The following is a 27940-nucleotide window of genomic DNA, read 5'->3' as shown; positions in this document are numbered from 1 at the left end:
CTTCTTTGAGAGCATTCCCACGTAGACCGACATCATTATGCAAACGATCGAGCAACACATCATGGGACACCGTGTCAAATGCTGCGCTAAGATCCAATAGAACCAGTAACGTTACATGCTTAAAAATCATCATTGCTTAAAAAAATCATCTTTGCTTAAAAATCATCATTGCGAATCGTCCCGTGTAACATCACCTAATAAAGGCTGAGACTGTCAATGTTATGTTCTTTTCTTAACAATTAACCACTCAAAAAGGGTTTTATAAAACCAGACAAAAATATGTTTAAGCAGACAATATGACCAGTACCTGCGCCCTTTAATGATTATTTCAACAATTTTCTAAGAGGCTTAATTTGGGGAGGGTCAATTTTGAAAATGCACAAAATGTGAGGTTGAGTCGAAATATTAAGACACAGGGCTGGCCTTGTATGTAAAAGTTGTCAAACTATATTATGATTGAAGCAAATCGACGTTTCCTTCAAAAGTAGACAAAAAAAATTGCTTCGGCGGTTCTTTGTCAACAACAAAAGTTATCAGAAACACTTGTGAGGGCAAAACCACAACGACAAACCAGTGAGGGTCCGCCTTATCTTTAGTAGATGTGGATCAGTAAAATCTTGAGTACCAAATTTTAAACTTAAAACAGTAACCTGATCCTTACGGCAGGAAGAGTGGTAGAAAAAATAAAGAAAACAAAAATAAAGTGGTGAATTATATTTGCCCCATATTTCGGCCTGCAAAACAAACCTTCAACGGGGGCTAGAAAAGAAAAAGCAAAACAATATGTTACCCTTATAAAGCTTGGCCCAGAAACCTTTCAGCTATTTCCACATACCATGCATGTACGCACATATGCCTATGCACACAGCTGAAATCTGGAAAAATATATAGATTCTTTTTTTTAATTTCCTGAAAGTATTTTTATCATTAAATTCGGATAAATATTTCGCATTATATTGGTGTTTTTGTGTTAGGATTTCCTTTATCCTTTGACTTATTAAGTCAGGGGCACCCAAGGACTGAGTGTTTTCTATAAAATATCTGTTCGGAAAAGGTCGAGAAGCAGGTCATTGGCTAGAATTTTCTTTTGCTGGAGGACGGCTACACATTTCTAGATGAACGTTCCATTCATGTGCAATTTTCGAAGCTTGTCTAATAAATTCCCTTCGTTTTTCTGAAGGTTAATTATTGGGCTGCCCTTCGGGCATAGCCTGCGAACAGCAGACGCATTTCCGGTCTTCGCTTCTCTCCCTCCGAAAATAGCTATTTTTCGGAGGGAGAGAAGCGACGACCGGAAATGCGTCTGCTGTTCGCATGCTACTTCGGGCAAAGCCCAATCAAAAAATGGACGCTAGCCTGCGTAGCAAGCGTTTCCTCGCGAGGTTCGTCTAGAAAGCTGGGACAAAACTTTCGCGCAATAACTCGATTGGAAACGCTTGCTACGCAGGCTAAATGGAGGCCGCCTCATATGGTCCGTGAAATCAAAGATTTTGTAAGATGATGAGCAAACTATGATTACAATTGATGAAACTGTGACTGAACATTGCACTGTGAACTGCTGTATGGAAACAAACAACTCAGATGTTGTCGGAAAAGTTCAACTGAAAGTTTTATGTGTTAATGAAAAAACAACAGCATTTATCTTACCAAAGGATCCCATTCGAGCTCTAAGATAAACTGTATCGATAATAAACAAATACAAAAAAAACTGGAACACCGAACAGCAAATTACTCTTAAGTTTAATGGTTAAGGCTAGGAAACTGAGTGAATTGAATCCTATGTCGCAGTGATGTCGGCGTTGCCGTATCAAAGATTTGCCGGTGTTCAAATTAAATAAAAAGAACTGAATGGAAGCACGAATACAAACTTCAGCCCTCGAGTCTTGGCAAGCAATTTCCTTCAAGGCCTTTGGAAGAGGTCAAAAAGCAACGATTCGAGGGTAAATGTTGTTTTTATTTTATTTTACATTTTTCTCTTGGCGTGATTGAACTCACGTTTTAGCAGAAAGCCAGTCAATTGTGAAGCATACATTCATGCAAATATTTCTGGGGTCATTTCACATTTATTGATCTTTATTTCACGTTTGTGAAGACGTTCCATGAACTTGAATTACGCTATTTACATTATCCAAGATCTGGAAAATACGGGGAAGAAGAGGATGTTATTTTTAGCACATAAAAGTTGGCGGACCGAAAAAGTAATCGGCAAAAAGTCTCAGTCTGGACCGACAGCTCTGCATTCCTTTATCATGTTTTTACAAACAAATGTTGATGTAAAATAATAAATGTTATGTCACTCAAGCGCCAAGATGTCTGGCTCAAAACTAATATATAAATGCTATTTTGGAAGAATATGCATATATTTGTGGCAAATCTCCTCAAGTATAACCATTTGATTATTGCTGCATTCAAGTCCTTACCTTATTAAAAAAAAAAGTGCCAGACACTTTTCACGCGCGGTTTCCGCGGTTCGATCCAGTCTTTACCTGTTACTAATACACACCAACAGCCCTGCCAACAGCCCATCAAATGGGCCCTGCACACACGCCGCATGCAATCCATGGTACATCCCCCCACCTCCCCTGGCATTTGTAACAATAGGCTCCCAAGAGGAGGAGTGAACGTCTTCCCATAGTGCATTGCGATTGAGTTTGTTCTTAGAAGATGGCGGAGTTTTCTTTCGCACGTTGTGTTTTTACGGTGTTTTTGTGTGACATTTTTACCGGGTTAGAATCGTAACTAGAGGTAAGTAAGACTATTCATAAATTCTTTGTCTTTTCATATCTTCATAAAAGAAAGCTTTACTGGAATATTGCTTCTGAAACGTATATTTTTTCGTATTTGAATTGTGATATCCTGATCTGTCATCGTTCACTGCCTTGGAATAGTTCCGAAAAAATGTATGAAGTTTCTTTTCTAGTGGGGCATTGTTTAATTAAGTGCGATATTTAAGTAATTCAGATTCTCAGAGGCCGCGTTTACGCTTTCGTTAGCTAATATTCTACAGGGGCGGCAATATTCGAACAGACTATGAAGGCATTTCAAATCTCTTATACTTTCTATAACCACGACTAGAATTTTTGAAATGGGGGGCAATTTTGGCCTCCTACACCGACCTTCTTTTTGCTCGTCAGGCAGTGGGGAAGGAATGCGTGACAAAACCCTAAGAACGTCTGTGTGGTAGGCTGGGATGTAATTTTGGCGCAGCATGACAAACTGTCACGCAAACCGGCAGACCTAATGTGACCCCATTATGGGGTTCTTGTTTTTCATATTTTACTACCCAGGTTACACTATTTTTCTAAGAAAAAAGGAAACATAAAATTTCTGGAGGCTAAAATGTGATGGAGAGAGGAATCAGAAAAATTCTCACTTTCGTAAAACGTTATATTGCACCTAAAATTTTTGGAAAAATAATACTGAAGCCCTTGTAATTTCGAAAAGACTTAAGTTCCCCTAGGATGACCGAATAGATAAAAATTTTGTAGCGCTGCTTAGAATGCATTTCTAGAGATCTAAAAGTACACTGGTAGCCTAAAAAGTGTTTTCAACGTATTTTGGAGGAAACCGTCGTTGGGTGCCCATGTTAAGTGCAGTGAAATGGATCTGAATGTGAAGCCACAGACTTTGGTTGAGGCTTTTGACCACCAAGCCAACTACAATTCTATCCCGGAGTATAATGTAGGTCTCATAACTTTGTTGACTTATCCTGTGTCAACATGCACAGCTGAGCGTAGCTTCACTGGTATGAAGGGACAGCAATTTCCTTTACAAAGGACTTTATTGAGCTCTCTTGCAATCCTGCATGTACACAAGCACAAGAATGTAATTGATATCGATGGCATTATAACAGAGTTTGCCCATCTGAAGGGTACACATCTCGCACTTTGCTTGTAACGTTCCTGATGGTGTCACTGTTTTACCCTTTTGCCATAAACAGTCTGTACCTTACTGATAACACTAGAGATAGATGGGTGAAATAAACAACTAATTACTGCATTTTCCTTCGTCTTTATTCACTGAAAATGTCCTGCAGAAAACGCAGGAGATGGCATTTCCGAGACCCCGAATTTAAACATTTTCTGGGGGAACATGCCCTCAGACTCCCCCAGGTTTGGGGCGCCTTCAGCATGCTAACTTTTCTTCCCCTGTGTGCACCTTCGAAATCTCACGCTACGCTGCCAACTACCAGTATCTTAGGGGGTGTTTACATGAGAAAACTTGCGCTGGTGTGAGTTTCATACTGGCATGGCTTTTTTGATTTCTTATCATGTTTACATAGTGACAGGGTGGTTTCATATCTCGTTACGTTTATAGATACCGTTGCGAGATTTCGTACCGGAGTGAAATTCTCGCCCCGGTACAACAACCAGGGTGAACTCACACCAGGATGACTCTCGCCGGCATGACATTTTGTGTTGGTATCATGTAAACAAAATTTGTTTACATGATACCAACACAGTATGTCATGTAGCGCCATGAGAGGCAACCGAAGTGAACTTGCTCCAGGGTGACTCATGTAAACACCCCTTTATAGCTTATGAAATCAATGCCCAAGGATGGCAAAAGAGACTTGGTCTAGAAGGAGTTGGAGGGGTAGGGCGGATTGCATTTTAAAAATTGTTATTGCTGAGGGGGGTTCAATTTTCATATGTAATTATTTTTTTTGAAGGGGGGGGGGGTAAAGTTTTGATACACCACTTTTTTCTGAACCCCCCTGACCCCCCAATTGGTCCCTAAAACAAATAAAGTTTTCCCTGAAATTATTGTGTGACTTTATGTAGATTTACATACAAGCGTGACAAGCCAGGGATTTGCTGCCGAGATGTGTTTTCGAAATTTAATATTTGGCCAGTAAAAGACTAAAATTTAGTCTTTTACATTTAATGTTTAAACACATGTACGAAATCGTTCTAAGCCACATTTACACGAAAGCGTTTAGTAGCAAACTCAAATGCTTGTAAAAATACCACTTTTGACAAAGATATTTTATCGTATAAATCTTTATTAAGATTTGCATGAAAACCACGGCAGGTGACAGAATTGCTGAGCCTCACCGTTCATCTGTTAAAATCTCAGAACATGGCGAGCAAAAACTACATAAACTGTAAATGCAGGATAAATCTCCGAAACCGAAAATATTGATTTACACTTATTGAAAGCTTGCCGAAGCTGGCAATTCAAACAGTTTAATACTGTACACTGCACGGCAAGAACTGATCGACGGTGCAAATTTCTGAACCTTTGTGTGACTGTACAAAAATAATTTCACATAAAAACCTTGCTTCTCAAAGCTCAAAACTCAAAACTTGGGACTCAATCCTCGCGTCTGGAAACTTGAAGCATTTGAGCTTCAAAATGCGAGGTTCGAGTCTCGAGTATCAACTTACTTTTGAGCGGTACTGTAATAATACCCCCTAAAATTATTTCTCTGCTTATTGAGCAAGAGAAAGGTACTAGCCCCATATTAACTAGCCCCAGGTTATCAGATATGGCTTTCTCTGTACCCAAGAAAGTTCTACTGGTGTGCACCAGTGTATGATTCCATAATTTGTTTTTTTTTTCTCCAGGATGCTGCTATATTCCTCCAAGAGGGACAGAATAATGACCAATTTAAGACCCACCCCTCCCGTGAAACAATGCGATGGTACCTCCGAGCTCACTCTACATGTTTCTATTTGGTGGATATGGTGGCTTCTTTGCTTCTTCTTTGTCTGGCACTCACTGAAAGACCTGGCAATGGAGACGTTTCAGCAAATGATATATTGTTTTTGCCAGTACCCGTAAGTAGTTAAAGGAACTGTGTCACAAAATTCAGTCAAATTAGGTCATTTCAAAATGCCCGTTAAATTAAGAGAAACGTAAAAATAACCACTTAAAACATTAAAGGAAGGTTAAAATAACACAACAGATACAACAGATGCCACAGATGGGCAAAACTGAAGAAGACTGAAATGGATTGAAATTAGGATTTTTGAAAACTGTTCAGCCTAACAGTTTTTCAAAGTTGATCTCTGCTGTTGGCAACTTCAAAAATAATGCTCAGGAGACATATTTGTTTGTCTCGAATCTCTGATTTTGTCATTTCCATGTAATTTCTTTGCATACTTTAAGTTCCATAACAATTGAGGGTGAGTAATTGGCAAAATTAAACAAAATGAACTGGACTGTCGTGACACAGCCCCTTTAATGCTACCATCTGGTATATAGCTCAAATGGGTGGCTCTTAGATGGTGCACTTTTAGGACCAGGTTCAATTCCTTGCTGTCAAATAAAGCTTGTTGTTGTTGGCTGGATCACCACTCAGGGCCTTGAAATGACTGAGGAGAAACTGCCTTTGCTCTTTTATCTGGCAATGGTTACACGTTTTCAGTCTTCTTGGGTAATGATGAAAACCCCAAGGCCCCTGCTCAGAGTTGCTTTCACTTTAGGTCTTAATCTGATGCTGTACAAGAACCACTCATGATATAACAGATCTCCCCCCCCCCCCCCCCCCCCGCCCCCGAGCCTGTCTGAAAGCATATTCACAGACTATGCTACAAGCAGTCAAAACATTCCTCCACTCAGTGGTACATCACCCTAAGAAGTCCATTTATATTTTGTATTTGTGTTAAACTTTGTAGCTGTTTGACCATCATCAAATTTTTCCCTATACAGTGAACTTTCTTTAAGATGCAAACCTTTGGGGCCCACTCTAAGTGTCTGTCTAACAGTAAGAGTGATGCTGTCTTATAGAGAGTTAAAAAGGGAGTATAGGAAAGCAGGGACCAATAATTATTCTAGATGTCCGTTTTACTTAGTGTCTGTCTTATAGCGGTGTCTGTAAAGAGAGTCAACTGTAATGCCGTTGCTGAAAGAAATATGATGAGAATAAAAAAGCTTAGCATAATTGGTAAAAGCCCTTTTGCTCAGTAACATTGTAATTGGTCAGAATGGCCATCTCCTAACTAAGCAAGTGAGGATTTGATGTAATCTCATGCATACAACCTTTTGTGATCAATTTTCAGGTCCATGGAGCTCTTGAAATTTTTTCATTGTCAGTCATTGCTTGTGGATGTGGTGTGAAACTTAAGTGGCAAGGAGCAAAGTTCTACTTTACTCACAAGAGGACACTTTTCAAGGTTTGAGGCTTCACACTAATTATTGCACATATCAACTGCAAACAGTTGGTACCTACAGTTTCATGTTTATCTTACGTTTTTATGACTTTCCACACGTTTTTGTCAGTTGTCTTTACAAACTTGATGAAGTTGTGGTATATGTTACAACAAAAAACATCTGTTTCTTTGAACTTATAAAAATGCAGCATTACCCACTATTCCAAGTTAAATATTATTTAATAACTTAATATCAATAATTTCCATGTAATTTGTAAACCTTCAAAATATGTTCTTTTGTACTCCACACTGAGGCAGGTGAAAATTATCTAAGTCATCAGCTTTGAAAGAGGTAGATGTACTGTTTGTGCAATCAACTTAGGGCATGTTATTTTTTTTATATCTTTCGAAGCAGCTTAATAATGAAAGTGAACCCTTTATGAATGCAGCATATTATTTACTGTACCTAGCGTTTAAGTAGGAGGATTGTGTTTCGCTTATAAACACCTTAAGCCATTGTGGTAAAATACGAAAAAAGTGAATAACCCCAAATGTTCTTTCTTTTGTTTTTTAAAGAAAAGAAAAAAAAAAAAGTTGCTCATTAAATGTTAAGTCGTGAGCTTGAATTGCTGTGATTAGAAAGCAAGCTGGAGGTACCACATCACGCCATTTTATTTCTTTCTTTTCCCACTATAGATTGTTATTTTAGTTGTGATGTACGCAGAAGCAATTACCGTTCTTATAAGAATGGAGAATCACTTCCGAGTTACGCGAGCTCTGCGACCTCTGTTTCTGATAGACACTCATTACTGTTATGGAGTGAGAAGGTAAGCATTATTGGGCATGCTTTGCATTTTTGGAAGTATTAGTTATTATTTTAAAATTTAACAACTGCATCACCATATGGAGGTTGGGTGCCTGCAGTAGCTCCACTTTTGGTAGCCAGCCCCTAGAATGAATAATGACTCCATGGCTAGCACAACCACGTAACCCAGCCATGAGCACCTGCAAAAGGAAAAACAGGCACCTGTCACAGTGAAAAAATATCAGTGGGAAAAAAACAACAAGGAGGGGGTGGGGCATTAAAACTGGCTGAAAGAGAAACGTTCTGGCACAAAATGCTGCATAAAGGAACCTCCTCGTGCCACGGAATCACATGAATGATGTTAGCCATGAACAAATAGACCAACCATAAAGCATTAGCACTGAAGATGCTCTTTGTTGTTAGCTACTTTGAATTGCATTTAAATGCATTCTATATTATAATAATTTATATTATTGATTGTAGCACTGCATATTGTTCTCCCTGTTTTCCCTAGGCTATAACTAAGTTTGTTTTTACATTACTTCTGTTTCCTCTACAGGAATTCCAAAGAAATATTTCTTTTAGTTTATTCTCTGCTCAGTTTCTTGTCTTTGGTTGTTAAAGGCTGTCTGAATATGATTTTTTTTCTGTGCCCCACAGATCCCTTCGACAAATTCTACTCTCACTTCCACCCATTTTGGATATGCTGATCCTTTTATTGTTTGTCATACTGATATTTGCAATGTTGGGTAAGCTGATGATTATGAGAGTGATTGTTTTATTGTTCATTCAAAATATTTCCAAGCTTATAGTATGCTTACATCTATGATGTTCTTGTCTTCAAATAAAATGTACCTTTTCCCCAGCAGGGAGCATCAGATTTTTTCTTTGGAAAAGTGTTTCTCATCTTTCCAGCGCGTTCTCATCTTTCTGTGTATTCAGGGACGGCAACTTTTTTCGAAAAGAATTATTTGACTACCAGTTGAAGAATGCCAAGCCACTTTTTAGGCAAACTCCCATGACGGCCTTGTGCAGGAATTTTCATGTTATCTGATGGCCAGCTTGCAAAACTTAGGCTCCAAAATTGAAACTAACTTGTAAGACAACCATAAGTTAAACATAAATCCAAACTTATATGTTTTGTAAAGGAAAGTCATCAACGGCATGTTTTAGCATAACTTTTCTTCCGTAAATGGCAGGCGACGTAAGAGGTCGCGAAACTAGCTAGTCTGTTTACTCATAAAAAACAACATAAAACAAAGAAAATCTATCTCCTCTATTTAGCTGTGCATTTTAGGTCACTTTAATTCCATTTTTATTAATAACTGTCTTTTACCCGAGTTTGAAGTAAATATTTATTTTCTACATCTTTATGTAGCTTAGGGACAAAAAGCCCTGTCATTACTGTTAACATAAGATGGTGAGGCATATGTTTTCTTGCTTATAGAAACTGTTAACTTTCTTCACAGGATTTTATTTGTTTTCTGACAATGATGAAGATGAGGTTTGCCTTTGCTTGTTATTATCTCTCTCATATTAATTAGGAGTTACCAGCAATTAATCTATTACTAAAAATGATCCCAACATATCACGTCAGTCTCGCAGTTATAACGCAAGTTATACCCTGGGATTGACAAGGCATAATCTCTGGAATTGCTGCAAGAAGCTTAAGGTGGCTCGACTGGATTTTTTTAGGGGGATACCTCCCAAGTTTGAGCATTAACTACGTCGGCATGAGTAAAGATACGGAAAAAAAGTTACCACAACTGTATTATATAAAGATGAAAATTTCTTATGATCTGGGTTTTATTGCAATCGGAGTCTCCATGGCAATGTAATGATGCCATTACGTTTTTCATTTATCTTTGTGTTTCTCTGTACCAGGAGTTTTTTGAAGAAATCGCTTAAGGGAGTATGTACCTGCCATAATTGCCTCCATTATGGCAAAGTTTATAGAAATTCTATGAGAGCGTTTTCGAAATATTTTGAAATGCAGTTTTAAGAATCATCAAAGCAGTGAAATAGCATTCTAGCCGCACAATTCGTTAATATTTTAAGAAAATGATAAGCTTTGGAATCGTGGCTTCATCTCATAGTGGTTTGAATCCATTGAAAACTGCATACAAAAAAGAGGGGAATTGCTCTGGGCGATCGCTAGTAAGAAGAATTTTATTAACTTGGATTCAGCTGCTTTTGATACAGTTTTTGGAGGTAATTTGGCCTATGCCTAAAAATTTCGCATTTTTCCACAAACCGCTCGATAAATTTTTTTATAAATTCGACAATCCCGAGATCAATCGTCAAGAAATATTCCCTGCAAGTTTCAAGAACATTGAAACTAGGGAAGGCTGTTAAATAGGGCCTCAAACATAACCAATTTCCCCCCTAGATTTTGTGTTTACAAGTGGGCCTCCTAATTATTCACTGGCATTGTTTTCAAGTTTCATATGCACGTGCACAACTAGCAAAAGATATAAATTTGCATAAAAAAGAACTCTCGATTACTTTCCAAAGAAACATCCGAAATATGCTAATAATTGGCTTGTCGTCACCGATAGCAGTGAGAGCTGAAATGGTGAATGCCACGGCTCATCGTGTAGGATGCAATACTTAATTATCTTACTCGGATTATAACATCACAGATGGGGCATATTTGGGGCCCTATTTAAAAGCCTTCCCTGTTTTCAATGTTCTTAAAACTTGCAGGGAATATTTCTTGACGATTGATCTCAAAACGCTTATAATTAAAACAAAACGCTTATAATTTAAACAACCTTACCTGTTTTACCTTCAACAAACCAATTTAAAGCAGGGTTGCATATCTTGTTTTGCTACTCAGTTTGTTTTAAAGTGAGTTTAAGGTGAAAGTCATTACAGAACTAATAAGAGATTTGAAAATGCTTGCACAGTCAGTTACAGGTGCATGCTCTTACTTTTCTTGTCATTGGTGCTAATATTCTCTAATGTTAGGCATTACCCCACATGAACTAACTTGCATCCCATCCAAGGGTAATGTCAGTACTCCTGTTCTTTATACTATTAAAATAGAACTGGCATGTGCTCTGTTGTCTTGGGTGTTCTCTAGCTCACACTTGAATTTACCATGAATTTAAAAAGTTATGACAGTTCTTAACAAAGATTCCGCCATATATGTGTAACTTGTAACTAAACTAAGTGCATAATGCAGTCTTTGTTGACAAATACTTTTCTGAAAATAGTTCTTCAGCAGTTTTGGAAGAAGTTTCATCAGTTTATTTGTGTTGCTGACTACAGCTAAGTATGTTTATTTTCTGATAATAATAAGCTGAAAGGTTATTGATTATTAACAGAAGCACCTCTTTTTAAAGGTCAAATTTGATTTCAGGCTAAAATATTTTTAACCAGTACGCTGATCCTCAATTTCCATAATGTCTCCCAGAATATATTTAGAATGAAACTAGATGATAGACTTGAATTCCACAAATTAGTACCTGTAGATGCCTTTAGAATGAAGTCCTAGCTCCACTGTTACCAGTTACTCCCATGTTTTATATTTTTGTTGTTCATGATATATAGACAACATAAATTCCCACAATATACTTCATGTAAATATTTCTTTGCACTTTAGCTATCCAGATGTGATGATGCCTTCCTACAATCAATCACGCTGGTTTGTCATCTACTTTGCCGTCTACATTTCAGTAACTCTTTACTTCCTTATGAATTTGGTAAGAAGGAACTCTACTAGGTTGTATCGTTTGTGGCAGTACATTGAGGTTTTTTATTTATTTCACTTGACTGTGCGGTCTCCAAAGCTGAAAGTTGCATGTAATAATTTTTTTTGTTCTCAACCTCAAGAGCTCTTTTTATGCAAAATACTATGTAATTTCATGACAAAATAATAATAGTAATAATAATGATAATTGCTGCGGAGCGACCGAAGGGAGCGAGCAGCAACATAATCAGGATTTAAAGGAAATATATAAGGGGCGACGAATTCTCGAATTCATCACTTTTTACCACAATGCATTGCATTTAACCACACTTTTTACCACAATGCATTGCATTTAACCAGAGTGCATTGCGCCACGAACAACTCAAATAAAAACAAAAGGAAGTTTGGTGGGTGAGAGAGTGCATTGTTCGCTGCTCAAACTTAGAGTTATCTCTGTGGCAAATTTTCTACAGCACGGTTAGAGGTCTTACCAAATTTTAAGACACGCAGGAGTCTTTCAGATGAGTACGATGGTTAACTTGGGGATTGGATTTCAATTCAAGAGCCTTTGACTCGTCCAGGTGTTAAACCTGACAAGAAGATGAGCATTTGCTCTTCGACTCCGCAACACGGGGCATATACAAATTCCAGCTTGCTAGAAGGTGATGTGAAAGTGAGAAAATGTCATGCAATGCTGTTCTGCAGAAACTGTATGAGCCGAAAATGGATGTGATTTTGACCAATTCGCTTCAAAATAACAGCGGAAATCGAGATAAGAAAACATATGTTTTGTGTCCTACTTTGCAGACGAGGACGTGTATCGGCGTTTTGAAAAGCATAATTATGTTCTTTCATTCATTCATTGCCATGGAATATGCGTTTACATTGTTTTTTCACTGTTAATAGCTCTGTTAATGCGGCTGGCGATCATCTTGCCGGCGGAAGTTTCATGGAAAAGGAATAAAATGAAAGACTTTTCCACAAAATTATGTAATCAGCTTCTGTGGTGTAGTGGTTAGGTGCAGTCGCGTCCAGTCAAGCGTGCTGGGTTCGAGTCCTACCGGATTATTTATACCCACTTTCTTTTTTTTCCGTTTTTTGTGTTGTTGTTTTCTATAAATATATAGCTAAATAACTGTTACTTAATAAAGTGCAACAAACAGCAAGAAAAGTATTGTGTTTCCAGAGAAAATATCGTGCACCGTATATTAAATATATGGATAAACAATCTGAATTTCTATTATTTCCTACAATTTACTGTGGGAAAACCAGAGTTGATAACCACTTGATCATTTTCTAAACAACATTCCCACGAGTTCTTTCTATAGACTGATAGTAATTATTCTAGCACTTTCCAACATGTAAATAGGACATTCAATGTCATTTTTGATTCTTTTAAGTCTCACTGCCTAACTATCAACACTGCCAGTGCCAGTATCAACAGAATGTGCCGCAGCATTACTATCTTTTAGATACCCTAGTAATAATAATAAAGCACATTCCTCGTGCATTGCAGAAAACTGTTTTCAACTGTTTATTTTTTGTAAAATCATCGGTATAGTTGAATAAGTTGTCACTCCTTTAATAGCATTTCATCCATATATTTCAAAGAAGTGTAAAGGAAACTCAGACCTCTGATGTGAAAAGAATCAGATCTACTCAAAAATTCAGACTGGCAAGACTCCTTAAATAAAACAAACCTTTGAACTTTTGCAAGAGACAATATTTTGTGGCCTTGTAACATACCATTTTTGGGTTTCAATGACAGTAATTTCTCCTTTTAATATCAGCTTCTGGCAGTTGTTTATGACACCTTTACCAACATTGAAAAGGATAAGTTTAGAAAGCTGTTCCTTCACAAGAGGTAAAAATAATATCTGGGTATATAGACTTAATTTAAAGTTACTGTTAAAGAGTTGTTTTTGCAGAGGGTATAATAGTGAAGTTTTGAATATAAGAAAATCATATATGTGAACTGCAGAGTGAAGAATTAAATGAAGGATGATCATCGCAGTTATATACGCAACTTTTGCAGTTGCAAAAAGAAAGCCTGAAAAAAATTCAGGCTTGTACGGGATTCGAACCCTTGACCTCTGTGATACCGGTGCAGTGCTCTACCAATTAAATAATAAATTGAATAGCTCCAAGTGCCCCTTTTTTGAGAAAAGGGGATTGGGGGCACTTATTTGAAGAAAGGTGTTTATAAATTTAAGGCGTGTTTACATTGTGGCTCAAATTTTATTTTCAGTTTGGTGACGTGCTATTTAAACATGAAAAGCAGGCAAAATTTTGTCGTTAGTCTCTCTAAATGTGTTAGTTAGATGTTTGCTTTTAAAAGTTAAAACTACTCGATGAATTCTAACATTAAAATATCTTTTCAACTTCAAGGCATGCTGTTAGACAAGCATATAAGCTGCTCTGCTGTAGGAATGTAAGCTTCACATTTAATGTAAAGTGTACTGCCTTATAGTGTAGACATATTATATTAGAAGCAGCAATTATTTAATAAAGACCAGCTGGCTGAAAAAACAAATCACTCTCTTCACCTCAAAAGTACATTCTTTCTCTAATCAAAAGTACAAAGTTGGCAGTGTTCTTTAATTCTGATACTTCTTTCAAAAGTCAGCCCCTTGGCATTTTTTTAGAATTTTAATGGACTTTCATTATTATACACATTCTATTTTATTCTTTAGTAATCCTTGTTTTGTCAGCAAGCCTTGATCTACATATGCTTGTTAATAATAATAATTAATATTAACAATACTTTAAATATCCACTCCCCTTATGGAGCTTTGCAGGGATAATAAAACAAATAATTTAAATGGCACATAATATGGTTAAAAACCCCAATGGTAGGATGCCAACCAGTTGGCTGTTTACAAGCCTGGCTGAGGATTTGAACTCGGGACTTCTGAGAACCAATCCAGCTACTAGCATTCAGGGCTGGGACATGAGGCCTTCAAATTACAAGTCCAGCACTCTAACCACTGGCCATGCTACCTCCATATGCTTCACGTATCAAAGTGATGCAGTTAAAACACCTTTTATTTAAATAATCAACATATTTACAAATTGCTAAGAGTTAATTTAATATTTTGCTACAGCCTTCTTACAGGATCCCTTTACAACATTTTGTTGGCTTGATGTCCTTCTACAAACCAAAGAGCAGTAAGTTTCCTTTCTTTACTTTGTTGTTTTACCATTTTAACTTACTGTGACCGAGCCGCGCAAGTAAGGGAGGTAGCGAATGACAACCAATGAAAGACAAAATGCATACAAAACAAACAAGAATTTAATGGCCAATTAGTGGAAAAGAAATACAATAACAACAAATACTAGAAAAACCGAATAAAGCAACAAAAAGGGAACGAAAAGGGCGATGAAAAGGGCAATAGTGCCACTCCAGGGAGGGGAGAACTCTACAAAACTATGTCCTACGGCTTGACTAGTGAACGCGGCAACTGGAACTGCACTAATGCGTAGAAACGCTACGTGTAGGCGTATTTATATCGCGCGGAACACAAACAGCTCGCATCCTGTTATTAGCAATACAATTGGACAACTATAGCTAGGTAAGCCACAAAACAGTGAAATCTTCCTTTTGGCAATACGCCTGTTTGTAAAACACTATTATCGCTTTACCGCAGAATACATACGTGTTCTGTTAATACAATAGGAGCAAACAAATGGAGAGTTTCGTGGTTAACTACAGCAATGGCGGCAAATTAAAGCGAGCTAAAATCAATTAATTACTTTCCTGTTTATGGGTGTAAAGGCGGAGAAATCACAGAGCTAGATAAAACACGGCTAACCACAAAGCAGAACTAAAGAAACGCGTACCGTGGGAAAACGATAAACGGAACCGCAAAAAAATGATACCGAAAAGAAAATGCTTTGTGAGCTAATTATCGAGCTTGGTTACATTTCTCCCCTGCTTAGGTCGTCGTCCTCGACAGACCACAACAATGCTAATTTAAACTAACAAACTTGTTTTACCAAAGGCTATATGCTAAGAACCAAAATAACAAAATGAAATATACTGGAAAGTCTTTAACAGTCAATGTCACTGAGTTATTTACTGCTGATCTTGGGGCTCTATGGGGATTAGAATGCTGTCCTGCTGTCATCCGGGTTGAGCGTCTCAGGGTCGTCTCTTCAGGGGGCTCTGGGGCTGGGTGTTCCACATGAACTGGTTCTTCGGGGGTCTCTGCAACTGGGGGTACTGGAACGGCAGGTTCAACAATCTCAGGTTCAACAACCTCAGGTTCTGCATAGGGCGCTTGATCTTCTGGGGTTGCTTCAATGGGCGTTTCTGGAACTGGGGGCTCACTGGTTTCTGATTCTTCCGCGGGGTTCACAGGCTCACAGGGTTCTGGAGGTGCTGTGTTCAATACAAGACGGGGGCGTCTTCTCATCACGATTATCTCTTCTTCATCATCTTGGGGTTCAGTGGGCACTCTGTTATGTCTCACTCTTGGGGGAATCAAATCTGTCTGCACAATGGGGTTGGTGTCAAGGCATGGCTGTACCTGCCTATGACATGGTCTCATCAGGGTCCGATATACTCTCTTGCTGGGTCCATCTCCATGGGCTGGAGCAACTGTATAAACAGCTCCTGTAGGTCCTGGCGTCTCTTGAACTTTGTACAAGGTAGGATCCCAAGCATCCTGTATCTTGTTTCTGCCTCGAGGATGACTGCGTAGGTAGACAAACTGGCCTTTTTCAATTGGCTGTTCATTGGTACTCTTGTCGCTGATGGCTTTCCGAGCATCTGCTTGCTGTCTGAGGTGCTCCCCTGCTTTGAGGTAAGCATCTCATAAGCGGTCTTGGTGGGAGGCTAGCCAGTCTGTTTCAGGTGGATCCTTTTCGTCTGCTCCAAGCATTAGGTCTAGTGGTAAGCGGGGGTTACGGCCAAACATCAGGTAATACGGAGAATAGCTGGTGGATGCGTGAGGGACAACATTATAGGCATAAAGAAGTTCTGGGAGGTACTCTGGCCACTTTCTCTTCTTTTCTGGTGGGAGTGAACGCAACAGGTTGTGCATGGTTCTGTTAAATCTTTCACATTGGGCGTTGCCTTGCGGGTGATAAGGAGTGGTACGCGACTTCTTAATGTTGTACAGCTTACAGAGTTCGGTGATCACTGCATTCTCAAAACTTCTTCCTTGATCGGAGTGGATTCTCAGTGGGACACCATACTTGAAAAACCATTCCTTAAGGAGTACTTTAGCTGTGGTGCTCGCCCGCTGGTCTCTGGTAGGAACTGCGTGTGTGAACTTTGTGAAAACATCTGTCATCACCAACACGTTCTCTCTGCCATCTGTGGCTGGCTCCAACAGTGTGAAGTCGATCGCAAGAACTTCTAGGGGTTTAGTAGCTAAGAGGTGTCCCATGGCTGGTCTAACACGTGGTAATGGTTCTTTAGACAAGGTACATCTTTCACATTTCTTTATCCATGCTTCTACATCACTATGTATTCCCGGCCAGTAGCAACGGTCTCTAATCAGATGTAATGTTCGCTCTGTCCCCTGGTGGCCCATACCATCATGTAGGCTGGTGAGTACTTTCTCTTTAAGTTTCTGGGGAAGGATCAACTGCTTTCGTTGGCCGCAATGGGGATCTTGAATGACTCGATACAGTATCCCATTTTCCTCTTCAACCTTGTCCCATTGGTTGAGTAATGTAACAGCATCTCGTGTTTCTCCTCTTCTTTCTTGGGGGGTGGGTTTGCGGTTGTTTTGCCTGTAGTAGTGGAGGCGACTGATGACGGGGTCTGCTATCTGCATGTCTCGTAACTCAGCTGGGCTGTGAGAGGGTAAGCTGGTGAATGTTGTCTCTGGGGCACTTGTGCTCAGTTGTTCTTGGGAGGTGTAGGTCGTCACCAACTCTCTTAGTTCGACTGGAACTTGGGTGGATTGCGTGACGCTAATGTTTTCCAACTGAATCTCAGCTAAATCGTCAGCATGCGGGATTTCCTTTTCATGATTTCCACGTGCTACTCTTGAAAGTGCATCTGCATTTCCATTGGCTCTACCAGGGCGGTACTTCATCTTAAAGTTAAACAAGGCTAATTCAGCTGCCCATCTCTGTTCCACTGCTCCTAACTTGGCTGACTGAAGGTGACTTAGGGGATTGTTGTCTGTGTACACCACAAATTTTGTTCCTAACAGGTAACTTCTGAACTTCTCTGTGACAGCCCACTTCAGCGCTAGTAACTCTAGTTTACGGGAACTATAATTCTGCATGTTTTTCTCTGGGGGTCTGAGCCGACGACTTGCATAAGCAATAACTCTGCGTCTACCATCTTGTTCCTGGGATAGCACAGCTCCTAGTCCATCATGGCTAGCATCTGTCTCTACAATAAAAGGCTTGGTGTAATCTGCATAACCAAGTACTGGTGCTGTTGTGAGCTTCTCACGCAGGATGTCAAATGCTTCTTGGCACTCTTGGTTCCATTTCTCTTTAAAGGAGCACAAAAGTCTCTTGTTAACTTTGAGTTCATGAAGTGAATTGTTCACTAGCTGGTGAAGGGGTCCTGCTATCTTGGCAAAGCTTTCGATGGATCTTCGATAGTAACTTGCAAAGCCTAAGAAGGTTCTGAGTTCCTTAACAGTTTGGGGAACTGGCCACTCTTGTACAACTGCTATCTTCTGGGGGTCTGGGGTAATACCAGCACCAGATACTTCGTGTCCCAGGTAAGTTACTCTTCTACACAGGAAGGTACACTTTTCCAACTTGAGTTTCAAACCATGTTCTCTCAGGCATTTAAGGACCATTTCTAGTCTCTCAAGGTGCTCTTCAAAGGTTTTTGAGAAGATCAGGATGTCATCCAAGTAAACAAGCAAAATCTGGAAGATCTGCTCATTTAGGCAAGCTTGCATAAGCCGAGCAAAACACGCAGGCGCGTTACAGAGTCCAAAAGGCATCCTGTTGTACTCAAACAGACCAAAGGGGGTTATGAATGCAGTCTTCGCTTTGTCTTCTTCAGTTACTCCTATCTGGTTGAAACCACTTGCCAAATCCAGGGTAGAAAACCAGCTTGCTCCCTGCAGTGCGTCAAAGGATTCTTCTATCCGAGGTAAGGGATAAGCATCCTTAACCGTTTTTGCATTTAACTTTCTGTAATCCACACACATGCGGAGGCTACCATTCTTCTTCCGTACAAGTACTATTGGGGAGGAATAGGGGCTGTGGCTCTCTCGGATGATGCCTTGACTTAGGAGTTTCTGAATGTGTTCTTTTGCTTCTTGGTACTGACCAGGGGGTATTCTTCGGAAAGGCTGATTTACAGGGATGTCATCTGTGGTGAATATCTTGTGCTTTACTGTTTCAGTGTAGCCTAGTTCATCATCATCAGTAACAAACATGTCCTTGTACTTGGCCAGGAGCTCATCAAGTTTTTCTTGCTGCTCAGGGGTGCAATGCATGTCTTCAGGGGGAATGGGTGTAGACTTTGGGGAATCTTCTTTCTTGGGGGCTTCTTCGGGCTTGGGTTGTATGACTACTTCACTGGCAGAGACTTGTGTGAAGGTAACTGCCTGGTTGTCATCCTGGACACCTGCTACTGCATGCATTATACCAATTCTCTCACGGGGGCGAAGCCAAACGTCTTCTTGTGCTATGTTAGCAACTTGTACTTTGACACGTCCACGACTGACTGATGAGAGGGTGCTCATGACTACCAGTCCATGGCATGACAAATCTCTTAGGGGCTCGATAAGGACAATTGCATCTTCACCAGGCTGCGATCCTCGATAACCAGTGGCATCTACAGTTGTGACCATTCCCGCTGGGATCCTAACATCACTTTTGCCTGCAATCTTCGCAAATCCTCTAACTGACGTCATAGCTTTCCCTGCAACTTGGAGTGTATTAGACCAAGCAGAGTCTTCTAGGAGTTTGGGTTCTTTAATCTCTTGATTCATTCTTTGTATAATGTTCATTCCAATCAGACCTGGCACAGCTTCTTTACGGGCTCTTGACTGGGGATCCGGGGGGTCTCGTACCACGAGAATACCTCTCTGAGGGATGGTTACACCTTGTGCTTCAAAGTCTAGTTCCAGGTAACCAATGTATGGTATTTCCAGGCCATTAGCAGCTGTAAGGGTAAGCCATTGGTTTGTGTCAAGTAATTTGCTTCTTCTAGGGCGGAAGTGCTTATTAAAGAAACTCTCAGTGACGGTGGAGACTAGTGATCCAGAGTCAAGAAGACAGCGTACATGTACTCCCCCCAGCTTCACAGTAGTGACTGGACAACTTCCAACTGCTCTCTCATAGACAATTCCAGGTAACTGCGGGGGACAAGGTGAGCCAGGACTGTTCCCTCCTGCCGCCTGACTCTCAGCAGCAGGGGGGGCTAGTTTGACAGGTTAGGTGGAGGCCTGGGGGTGAGGTTGCGAAGGGGCGGGGGTCTACTTCTTGCTGTGCAATTACGGGCAAAGTGTCCTGGTGCTCCACACTGATAACACCTGTCGCCACCTGCATCAGGTCGAGGCTGACGGTGCTGAAACTGGGGCTGGAACTGGGGCTGAGGCTGTATATTCTGTCCTCTGTGGGTGGGCACTGTATTCAGCTTCTTGAGATTGGCTGCTAGGTCTTCGATAGCCTTTTGCTGGCCTTGCAGGGTTTTAATCATCTCATTCATGGCTGATTCGAGGGAAGAGGGCTTAGCGGAGGTACTGGTCTCATGCGACGAAGCCACCCTGGGGCGCGGTCCACAGGACTTCTCGTCTTCTTCGGCCCATCGAATAGCTTCCTCTCTGGTGTCTAGAAAGGAAATTTCTGGGTGTGTTCTGATAAACTTCTTGAGTTCCTTCCGAAGGAGGGGATCTCTAACATTTTCGGCGAAGTGGTCTCGAAGGGCTGGGTCTTGGCCACTTGATTTGGTCACACTTTTCTTTTCTATCTTGGCTTGCAGTTCTCTCAGGGCATGGGAGAATGCACGGAGGGTTTCGCCTTCCCTCTGTCGGCGGTCGTAGAAGGCTTTTAAGAGCTGGGGAACAGAACGCTTCTCGCCAAAAGACTCTTGAAGGAGGTCGAAGATCTTATCTGAATTTGTAAGGTCGCTTTTAGGATAGAGCTTCATTTCTTCTTTAGCAGGGCCCTCTAGGTATGAGAGTACAAAATTCGCCTGCTCTGGGAGGGGGAGTCCTCTGGAGGTGATTGCGCTTTTTGCATTATCAATAAAATCCTCTATGGACAGTTCATTTTCACCATGTCTTCCACTAAACTTCCTCAATTTTTGTTCATTGGGGATCACCACTAACTGCTTTTCCTGGGGTTGGGATGGGGCTGGAGCTCCTGGGGATTCCTTAGCTTGGAGGGTTTTCAGGAGTTGATATGCCTGGTTGTGTTCCTGCTCTAATTTTTGGAGCTTCTGTTTGAGTTCCTCCACCTCACCCTCCATATGGGATGTGACCTCTATTGCCCTTTTCTACTCCTAGTGCTTTATAGATTTTGGAAGCCAAATAATATTCGCTACCCCACTCCTGGTACCAAAATGTGACCGAGCCGCGCGAGTAAGGGAGGTAGCGAATGACAACCAATGAAAGACAAAATGCATACAAAACAAACAAGAATTTAATGGCCAATTAGTGGAAAAGAAATACAATAACAACAAATACTAGAAAAACCGAATAAAGCAACAAAAAGGGAACGAAAAGGGCGATGAAAAGGGCAATAGCGCCACTCCAGCGAGGGGAGAACTCTACAAAACTATGTCCTACGGCTTGACTAGTGAACGCGGCAACTGGAACTGCACTAATGCGTAGAAACGCTACGTGTAGGCGTATTTATATCGCGCGGAACACAAACAGCTCGCATCCTGTTATTAGCAATACAATTGGACAACTATAGCTAGGTAAACCACAAAACAGTGAAATCTTCCTTTTGGCAATACGCCTGTTTGTAAAACACTATTATCGCTTTACCGCAGAATACATACGTGTTCTGTTAATACAATAGGAGCAAACAAATGGAGAGTTTCGCGGTTAACTACAGCAATGGCGGCAAATTAAAGCGAGCTAAAATCAATTAATTACTTTCCTGTTTATGGGTGTAAAGGCGGAGAAATCACAGAGCTAGATAAAACACGGCTAACCACAAAGCAGAACTAAAGAAACGCGTACCGTGGGAAAACGATAAACGGAACCGCAAAAAAATGATACCGAAAAGAAAATGCTTTGTGAGCTAATTATCGAGCTCGGTTACATTACGTTACATTAGGTTTCTTACATATCCTACCTTATGCCCTAGTGGTGACCAGCTTCTAGCTTCTTACTGTATCACTGCCCAAGCAAAAGCACAACCAGTCAGTTTTTTTGCAGTTTTTCATGGCCCTTGGTTGGTCACATGAACACAGTTTATCACTGTATTTTTGTAATGCAAGTGAGCTGGGAAAAAACACACACATGAAAGCAAGGCAAAGTTAGGTATTGTTTCAATATTGTCGATTAAGTGGTATCACATCTGGCACAAAGCCGTTCTTTATGCGTTCAGTGTAAAATGCAGGCTGCTGACTTGACCATGCCAATGAGAACATGATAACCATAGTCTCACTGTTTTCTAACCTTAAGGTGATTCCATAGTAAAGGAACCTAACATAGATTGTAGCTAAAACTTGGTACACTGATGTAACAAGTCAAGAAGATGATAAAAAAGTAATAAAAAGTGGGGGTCACCGTGCTCGTTTTGACGTCACAATGCTGACAAATACAGCTATTTAGGACCCTTTTAAAAAAACCGCGGGCAGCCCAAAACTAGACAAAAAGGAAAGATTTTTTCAATGATGCATGTGGCATCACACAGAATTTGACTTTAATGTATTGTTTATCCACTTATGTACCAGAAAAATGCATTTTAATGCCCTTGTTTTTACTTTACGTTCCAAAGTAGAATTAAATTGGATGCGCGCTTTTCGACCCGTGATGGCTCAATCCATACAATTTAGTAAAATTGCAAAAAAACTGAACATAGATTTGTGCCAATTTTTTTCTCATCGAAAGGAAGCACTCTCATTCTTAAAATCATGAAATAAAAAATGTGGGTCACCGTACTTGTTTTTGCAGTAGAGCTGCAGAAAGTGCACACCAAACGCATTTTCTCCAATTTTTGAGAGAGGACTGGGGCGAGTTTCACAATAGAATGTATGTGAAAGGGGGAAGAAAGTATTAAAAAAACCGTTTTTACAGAATTTACATCGAGATATCACATTTAGGACACAATGTGATAAAGAAAGTGTTTAAATGAAAATCAAAGTGAGTAAGCACAAGTTAAACATCCACTATCGAGGTTCTCCGAGAGGTGGTGGAACTCAGCAACACACGTACTGCTTACGTTATGCACATTCCCAACACATTGAGTCTCACCTTGGCAAGAAAAAACAGCAAGCAAAAATTCCAATAGCGTTTCTCTTCAGTCAACTTCATTTTAATAATTACTTCATATGCTGTTTTTTACGGCGGCCATCTTGCTATGCGCAGTAAGAGATGCGCAGTGCAAAACTAGGGAATCACCTTAAAAACAATAGTCTGCAGTCAGTCCACAGTCTGCATTTTACGCTGCCATGCCCCATTCTTTATGTACTATTCTGAATTGAATTCGAAATGTTGGTTTATGAGAATATTATGGTAGAATGTGAATACGTAGAGAAAAACCTTTTGGTGCAAGAAATATGAAGGTTGAAGTAACAAAAACTGAACTCACGTAAAGTTTTTCCCAGGATTCAAACCTGAAGCCACACTGATGGGTGGTAATGTAACAGGTCAAAATTAAATTCAGGTTAAAATTTTTTAACCTTGGTTGATTCCCAATTCCCCTAAGTCATGAATGATCAGGGGTACAGGAGACAGCAGAAATTGAGAATCCATCTACCGGTAGTTTAAAAGAAATTTAACCTGAATTTAATTTTTTACCTGTAACAGTAACCTGTGATCAGATGGATGAGGGGTTCTTTTCTTTTTGCCATTAATATGCTCTTTCCCTCTGAAAAAAGGAACATAGATTAATAAATTATTGTACATATTTATTTCTTACACAGCACTTGTGGAGAAATATCTTGTATTCAAGTCACTGAACACAAGCCAAACAAAACAATTAAGGTACAAACAAGTAATTTTTGGCTTCCTAATACCTAATATTATTATACTATTCTAGTTTATCCAATTAAATCCCTGCAGCCCTCTATCAGTCTTAAACATCTCTTTCTTGTCTTCTCGCTTTTGTTGCTAGTTTGGAGGAGTTTTATCATGTCTTTGAAAACAGTGAGATGAAGTGGCAAAGAGTATGTATGCCTTGTTATAATCCTTCCGTTCCCAGAAGATGCCAAAGTAAAAAATTGCCTTTTTGCAAAATGCTGACTTAGAAATAAATGGTACCGTGTGGAAATTTTGTCTACAGACTCAAATGTTTCCTATTTCATTCAGTCTATGAGGGAAAGCTAGGGTTCACAATTCAATTTATTATGAATATATTTTTTCATTATGTACTTATAATAATATTATTTAATTGGACTGTACAGAGCTCTTGTTTAAGGGTGTCATGAAATGTTTTTTTTTTTAATGTACATGCCCCTGAGACCCTCCCCCCCTCCCCCCGCCAAAAAAAAAGAAAAAAACGGCTATAGTATGTCTGAACAAGACAGAAGCAAAATCACTTAGCTTGGTGGGTAGATTGGAAGCAAAGTTTTGGATATTTTTCTTGTGTTTTGTCTATAGGTGGTTGTATGTTGTTGGGATCAATAGAGTGATTCAGCTGTTCAAAATTACCCTATTCCCCCCCCCCCCCCAACTGCCCAAAACACCTTGCGAAGATCCAACTTTTTTGTGCCTTGTACTACTAGTGATGTCATCAGTGTCACAGACAATCTGGCACTTACTTGCCCAGGGGGCAAATGGGTTAAGATGGAGCATGGAATTCAGATATTATGTATTGGGTCTGAGGTGTGTGAAATCCCAAAATTTATTTAGTTATTCTAGAAACATATGTTTCCAAAACTCAGAGCAAAAAGGTTTTAAAATGACTTGAATATTTTGTTGGAATCACTCAAACTTCATTAGCAAAGGTAAAATGAGTTTTGGTTATGTAACGGAAAAATTTGGTACATATTCCCAAAGGGGACTGTAAATGACCAGGAGGTCCAGTCTGTCATCCTTATTCAGAAAGGGTTTTCTTTGTTTGATTGCAATGGGCTTCAGTGAAGACATTCTATAATTTGTTTTAAACATTTTTTGCTATGAGTCTTAGAAATAGTTGTTTCTAGTAAGTCTTTGCCAGAGCAGAGGAACAACAGTAAGATTAGTTTCTTTTCTTTTCAGATCACAAATGACTCCAACCAATGGTTTTGTTGCCTTAAACGATGGAAGTATCTGTACCGTACTATCAAAGGTTGGTGCTACCTAGTGCTTCTGTACTATGGTTACTGTACTTCACATGTGGATGTTGCTTGGTACACCTGTGAATTGAAATAAGTGTCAACTCTAATTTGGTGAATTTTTGTTCAAACATTAACTGGGTCCATTCAGTGGTTATTACAGCTCCCACAATTTCTATTCTCTACTGAGTTGTTTTTTTTAAGAGATTGCAAGCAAAAAGCAAAAATCACCCTGGCTTAGCCTTCTATTTCATCATAAATGTGATAAAAATATAAACTATGGGAAACTATGGAAAACAAGAACACTCATAAAATCGGTATTTAGTCTCACTTGCTTGGAGACTAGATAAGAAATGAGGAGGTGATTAATTCTACACAAAACAGGATTTACTCACTAAAGGTCAACGGTCGATTATTCTTCAGGATATATATTTACTTTTTATATCGTATTCGATGATTTGTTTCTGAATTGATTTAGTACACATGTTAGTGACCACCGAAAAAGCGTCTGTGGTCGCAGGCTATACGCATGTATAATTACACGAAAATTCAAGGGCCTTGATTGAAGAGAAATTACATCATTGCCAGAGATAAAAATGTGATGAGCACATTGTGTGTCATTTCCATCATTGCCAAAAATAAACCACACGCTCATCACAAGACTCATTTGCATACAATGAAAGTTTGCAATCAAAGTTTTGCTAATTAAGATTCTTCTTCTTTTTTTTTTATCAACCACTGAAGTGTTCACATGTTCCAAAGTAATCAACACTTTCAAGCGACATAATTCATAGACCAAGCTGTTCTGGAAAAGCTGTAAATTTAATCTTTCCTAAGCTTTCTTCACAAAACATGCGTGGCTTTGGTCAGTTCCTTATTCCCAGTTTCCACAGTGTCCGCTAGGAACGCCTGGGAGCATGACCCCTTTTTATGTCCTAAATACAAAGAAAAACGGCTTGCAGATTATGAGTCTTGCTGCTTACGCAAGCGGGACTAACTACATGGAATTTGATGATTAAAAGTAAACCAGGTAAAAGGTTGGGTTTTTTTCTGACCATTTCAGCCTCACTTCCCTGGTCACACCCTCGCTGCAGTCCTTGACAAGTTCTTCATGTTCAGGGCTGTCAATAAGGGCCAGTAGCTGGCCAAAACTGCCGGCAAGTTAGCGATCCTTAGCAGGCTACTTTCATCTTCTTCTACCATAACTGCTAACAAAAAATAAGCACCATCAAATAAAACTGTAAAGCATCCGTTTCCCAGTTTTGAATGCCATTGAACGCATATTTAAACAGGTTTAGACCTGTGAAATGTTTGAACTGTGCGATGTCTTGGATGCCTGGGACATTTCGACAGCATTGTTCCCAGAGTGTTGCGTGTATTCTGACGAAACAACATTGTGTCTGTGGTTGAAAACATCTCTTGAAAATGCCTGGAAACACCATTTCTGAGACTAATTTTCAAAATGTCCCTAGATGCCTCGGCCCTCAAGAGCTTGTTTCCAAAGCCGCGTACTATTCATTATCAGCCTGCTACTTAAAAACTTTTTGACAGCTCTGCATGTTAACTCTCTGTTTAGAAAAGAAAAGGCCCTTTAAAGTGATTTAGCGATGGCCATTTTTTAACAGGTATCCAATGGATGATCCAAAGTAAACCATTTGAATACTTCATTTGTAAGTTCTCTTAACTACAGCATGTATAAGCTGAATTTCTGCAGAAATTCTGTTAACAACCCCAATATCAAAATTCAGAGTCTCACTTGTTGTCCCTATAATTAAGTTTCCTACAGAAGTAGTGGGGAGAATTTGTTGAAGTATCAATTGTTAGATGTATCTAGATCTTTTGTGATCATGTCCTCCCATCACCAATGTGTTTTGTAAAGCATTCATATGACAAGAAGAAATTTGATGATGATAATTCATAGGGCTTAAAGGTAAAGGATCCTCACTCGTTCTGTGACATTTAATTGTCATTTTTGTTGGATTTTTTGCTGCTGTTAAAGTTGGTCAGCCTTAGGTCAGGGGTACATCCCCTAGCTGATTTAATACATCTCTATGCACAGACTACCAGCACTATTAAAGCCTATATAGCATCTTATAACAATGACTACAAAATTCATGTACTTCCCTTAATGATTTCTTTTGCAGATTTTGTGATCATTGTAAATGGAGTATCATTTATTGTTGATATTATTGTGTTTTCCAGTAAGTAGTGAGCTTGTAGAAACACGTTGACGATTTTACAACCCAAATATGATCTTCCTAGGGCCTGAATAAGGGGAGAGAAAATGAAAATGCTCACTCCCCTAATTTCTACTAGAAAAGCTTGATTTTCAGGCTAGTGTCGCTTTTTCATGCGCAGCTACCATAAAACGCTCTTGTAATGTCCTAATGAAAATATACCTTTCCAGAGTTTATAAAAAGTTGTTTTCAGTAAAAGTATACATTTTCAAACCCAGAGATCATAATGTAAACACATAAACCATTGCTCTTACTTTTCTGAGGCTAAGCATAATGAGCAGTTATTAATGTCAGTGCTAAAAAGCCTTGTAGCATGAATGTGTTAGGGTGTGCTATATATTTTGATGTTTGGGGAGCTGGGCTTCACCTAGAATCAGATGGAGCTCAAAACATTTTTTATCCAACAGATGTAAGCTTGTCCAAAGATATATAAGTCTTCCTGACAGGAATTTCAAAATTTACAGACACTCCACACAGGGAGAGAGCCAACCAAAGAGAAGAAATCAAATGGTATCATGTTGCCTTCATTTCTAGTGAGTTGTTTTTGGTTTTGTTGTTTGGTTACATTTCTTGTATTTTAATACTGAGAATGAAAAAAGAGGGGTTTTCAGTCTTTAGCAATAGCTACAGAAACCCAGCACTTGACTTTAAGTGAAGATTGGAAAGAGTATGCAGTTAACAGGACACAGTTTAGACCAGTGCTGGACTAGTACAGTCTAGCTAGTAGATGACTTTCTT

The 27940-nt window shown here is 39.5% G+C and overlaps 1 protein-coding gene across 1 annotated transcript in view; it reads left to right on the top strand.

Moving 5' to 3' along the window:
- The first annotated feature begins 3600 nt into the window (after positions 1-3600).
- Positions 3601-27940, top strand: part of LOC140952450 (two pore channel protein 1-like) — a 40012-nt gene continuing 15672 nt past the window's right edge. The window contains exons 1-18 of the mRNA XM_073401874.1: positions 3601-3871; positions 4538-4596; positions 5571-5783; positions 7008-7121; positions 7794-7924; positions 8563-8651; positions 9372-9406; positions 11121-11179; positions 11510-11609; positions 13387-13460; positions 13985-14027; positions 14701-14764; positions 23634-23694; positions 23825-23876; positions 24910-24979; positions 26591-26635; positions 27110-27166; positions 27667-27735. Coding sequence (XP_073257975.1) covers positions 3601-3871; positions 4538-4596; positions 5571-5783; positions 7008-7121; positions 7794-7924; positions 8563-8651; positions 9372-9406; positions 11121-11179; positions 11510-11609; positions 13387-13460; positions 13985-14027; positions 14701-14764; positions 23634-23694; positions 23825-23876; positions 24910-24979; positions 26591-26635; positions 27110-27166; positions 27667-27735 — 1606 coding nt within the window. The remainder of the gene's footprint in view (positions 3872-4537; positions 4597-5570; positions 5784-7007; positions 7122-7793; positions 7925-8562; positions 8652-9371; positions 9407-11120; positions 11180-11509; positions 11610-13386; positions 13461-13984; positions 14028-14700; positions 14765-23633; positions 23695-23824; positions 23877-24909; positions 24980-26590; positions 26636-27109; positions 27167-27666; positions 27736-27940) is intronic.

Source organism: Porites lutea, chromosome 11, assembly GCF_958299795.1.
Source record: "Porites lutea chromosome 11, jaPorLute2.1, whole genome shotgun sequence".
In the NCBI taxonomy this organism is placed as follows: Eukaryota; Metazoa; Cnidaria; class Anthozoa; order Scleractinia; family Poritidae; genus Porites; species Porites lutea.
This window is presented reverse-complemented; position numbering and strand designations above follow the sequence as displayed.